Source organism: Triticum dicoccoides, chromosome 1B (assembly GCF_002162155.2).
Source record: "Triticum dicoccoides isolate Atlit2015 ecotype Zavitan chromosome 1B, WEW_v2.0, whole genome shotgun sequence".
Lineage (NCBI taxonomy): Eukaryota > Viridiplantae > Streptophyta > Magnoliopsida > Poales > Poaceae > Triticum > Triticum dicoccoides.
In genome coordinates, this window is record NC_041381.1 from 710,151,282 (window position 1) to 710,153,456 (window position 2,175).

At 45.9% G+C, this 2,175-nt stretch overlaps 1 protein-coding gene across 1 annotated transcript in view; it reads left to right on the forward strand.

Annotated features, from left to right (window-relative positions):
• Positions 1-696: 696 nt before the first annotated feature.
• LOC119314319 overlaps positions 697-2,175 on the forward strand; it is a 6,956-nt gene continuing 5,477 nt past the window's right edge. Inside the window, exon 1 of the mRNA XM_037589062.1 lies at positions 697-1,062. Within this exon, the coding sequence (XP_037444959.1) occupies positions 829-1,062 (234 nt within the window). The 5' untranslated portion in view covers positions 697-828. The remainder of the gene's footprint in view (positions 1,063-2,175) is intronic.

Here is a 2,175-nt window from a genome sequence, read left to right on the forward strand (position 1 = left end):
AATGTACAACAAAAACGGATAAGTAAAGATTTTGGCGGTGTTTAAACAGCTAAGCAATCATCCAGCTAGCTAGGTGGAAGGCAACGAGTTATAATTTTGTTTGAACATTGCTTATATGTATTATATAGACAATAAGAGGTAGTTGAAGGTAAAATACTTGACGATTAATCGAGGATGAACTCCAATTAATGTGAGTGATGGAATGGATAACCATGGTGGGTGTATGTCACTATTATTTATAAGAGTGTGTCCTTTTATTTACATTTATTTGACTATAATGACGGTGTATGTTGTCTGGTTAGCTGCAATGCACTCTTGCAGTCGGTCCAAAAACAAGCGAGTGCTTCTTTTTATTCTATTATCATGCTATAGTGGAATTACCAAGGGCCCGATCGTAATGGCGATGCGATATTCCTAGCAGCTGGCAGTAACCAGAAGAGTAAGTTTTTTTGTTTTGTTTTTTCAACGACAAAAAGAGTGAGTGAATGAGAGGTAAATGTAGAACTGGGCGGGCCCACATGGTTGCTTCCTTGCTAGTTGTTTACCAGCCCAGCCCACCACCAAGATCGAGACACCAGCGTGGCTTTTCTTTCTTTTTTGTCCCTTTCTTCCTCCTCCCCTCCCCTTCCCTGTCGATTTTTCTCCCCCTCCCCCTCCTCCTCCTCCTCCTCCTCCTCCTATAAATCCTTCCTGCGGTGGCCTTTCCAAACTATACCAACCCATTCCTTCATACACCAACAATCCATCCATCCGTAGATCCATCCATCCCTTCTTCCTCCTCTTACAAGCCAAGAAGCAGAGATCCAACAGTCAACAGAGGAGAAGAAGATGTTCGTCGATGCGGGCTTTAGCTTCTCCGCCTACTCTTCTTCACCGTTGGGCTACTACTACTCCTCCGTCTTCTCCTACCCCCACCCAGACTACTCCTCCTTCTCCTCCCCCTCATCCTCCGCTGCTCCGGCGCAACCGCCGTCGCCACCTCTGCCTCTCCTGCACCAACAACATCAAGCCGCTATTATTGCTGCACCCAACACCGCCCCCGCCGCCATGTACCACCACCTCGTGAGTACCTTTTCCCCGCTATCATAATTTTTGCATACAGCAGGTTGTAATTTTCTTTAAACATTGCTTATATGTAATGTATGGAAAATAAGAGGGAGCTAAAGGTAATTTACTTAACGATTAATCGAGGATGAATTACAATTAATATGAGTGGATGGAATGGATGAACATCGTGGGTGTGTGCCACTATTATATATAAGAGTGTACTCTCTTATTTCCTTCTATTTGTCCCTAGTGAGGGTGTACGTTGTCTGGTTGGCTAAATGCACTCTGGCAGCTAGTCCAAAAAGAGTCGAGTGCTTCTTCTCCTTTTATCTTGTTACAAGAGGAATTACCAAGGTTGCGATCGTAATGGCCATGCAATATTGCTAGCTGCTAGTAGTAAGAAGAAGAGTGAGTAAGTGAATGAGAGGGAGATGCAGTAGTTGGGCTAATATGGTTGCTTCCTTGCCAGCTTGCTTGTTGTTTGCCAGCAGCAACATCCTAGCACTGCGTGTGTGTGATGCCCTGGCGTGCCCACGGCTTATCTTCGCCCTGGATGGATGGTCATTTGGGGCATGCAAATTAGATGAAAATGAGCAACAAAAGAGGTTAAGTAAATGGTTTGGTGGTAGATAGATAAACATGCAACCAGTCGGCCAGCTGGCTAGGTGGAAGGTAGTGGGTTGTAATTCGCGTGCTCGGGTCGGAAATAGTGTGGACGAGCACGTGGCCGGCCGTCACTTCCCGATGTGCCCAGGGCTTCTCTCTGCCTTGGAAGGATGTTCATTTGAGGCCGCAAATAAGAAGAAAATAAGGGATAAAAAATGGTTGAGTAAAGGGTTTGGTGGTAGATAGATAAACAGGCAACCAATCGGCCAACTAGCTAGGTGGAAGGTAGCGGGTTGTAATTTCCGTGCTCAGGTCGAAAACAGTGTGGACGAGTATGTGGCCGTCACGCCCCCGACGTGCCTAGGGATTGTCTCCAACCTGGATGGATGGTCATTTGAGGCACGCAAATAAGATGAAAATGAGCTACAACAATGGTTGAGTAAAGGGTTTGGTGGTAGATAGATAAACAGGCAACCAATCGGCTAGCTAGCTAGGTGGAAGGTAGCGGGTTGTAATTTCCGT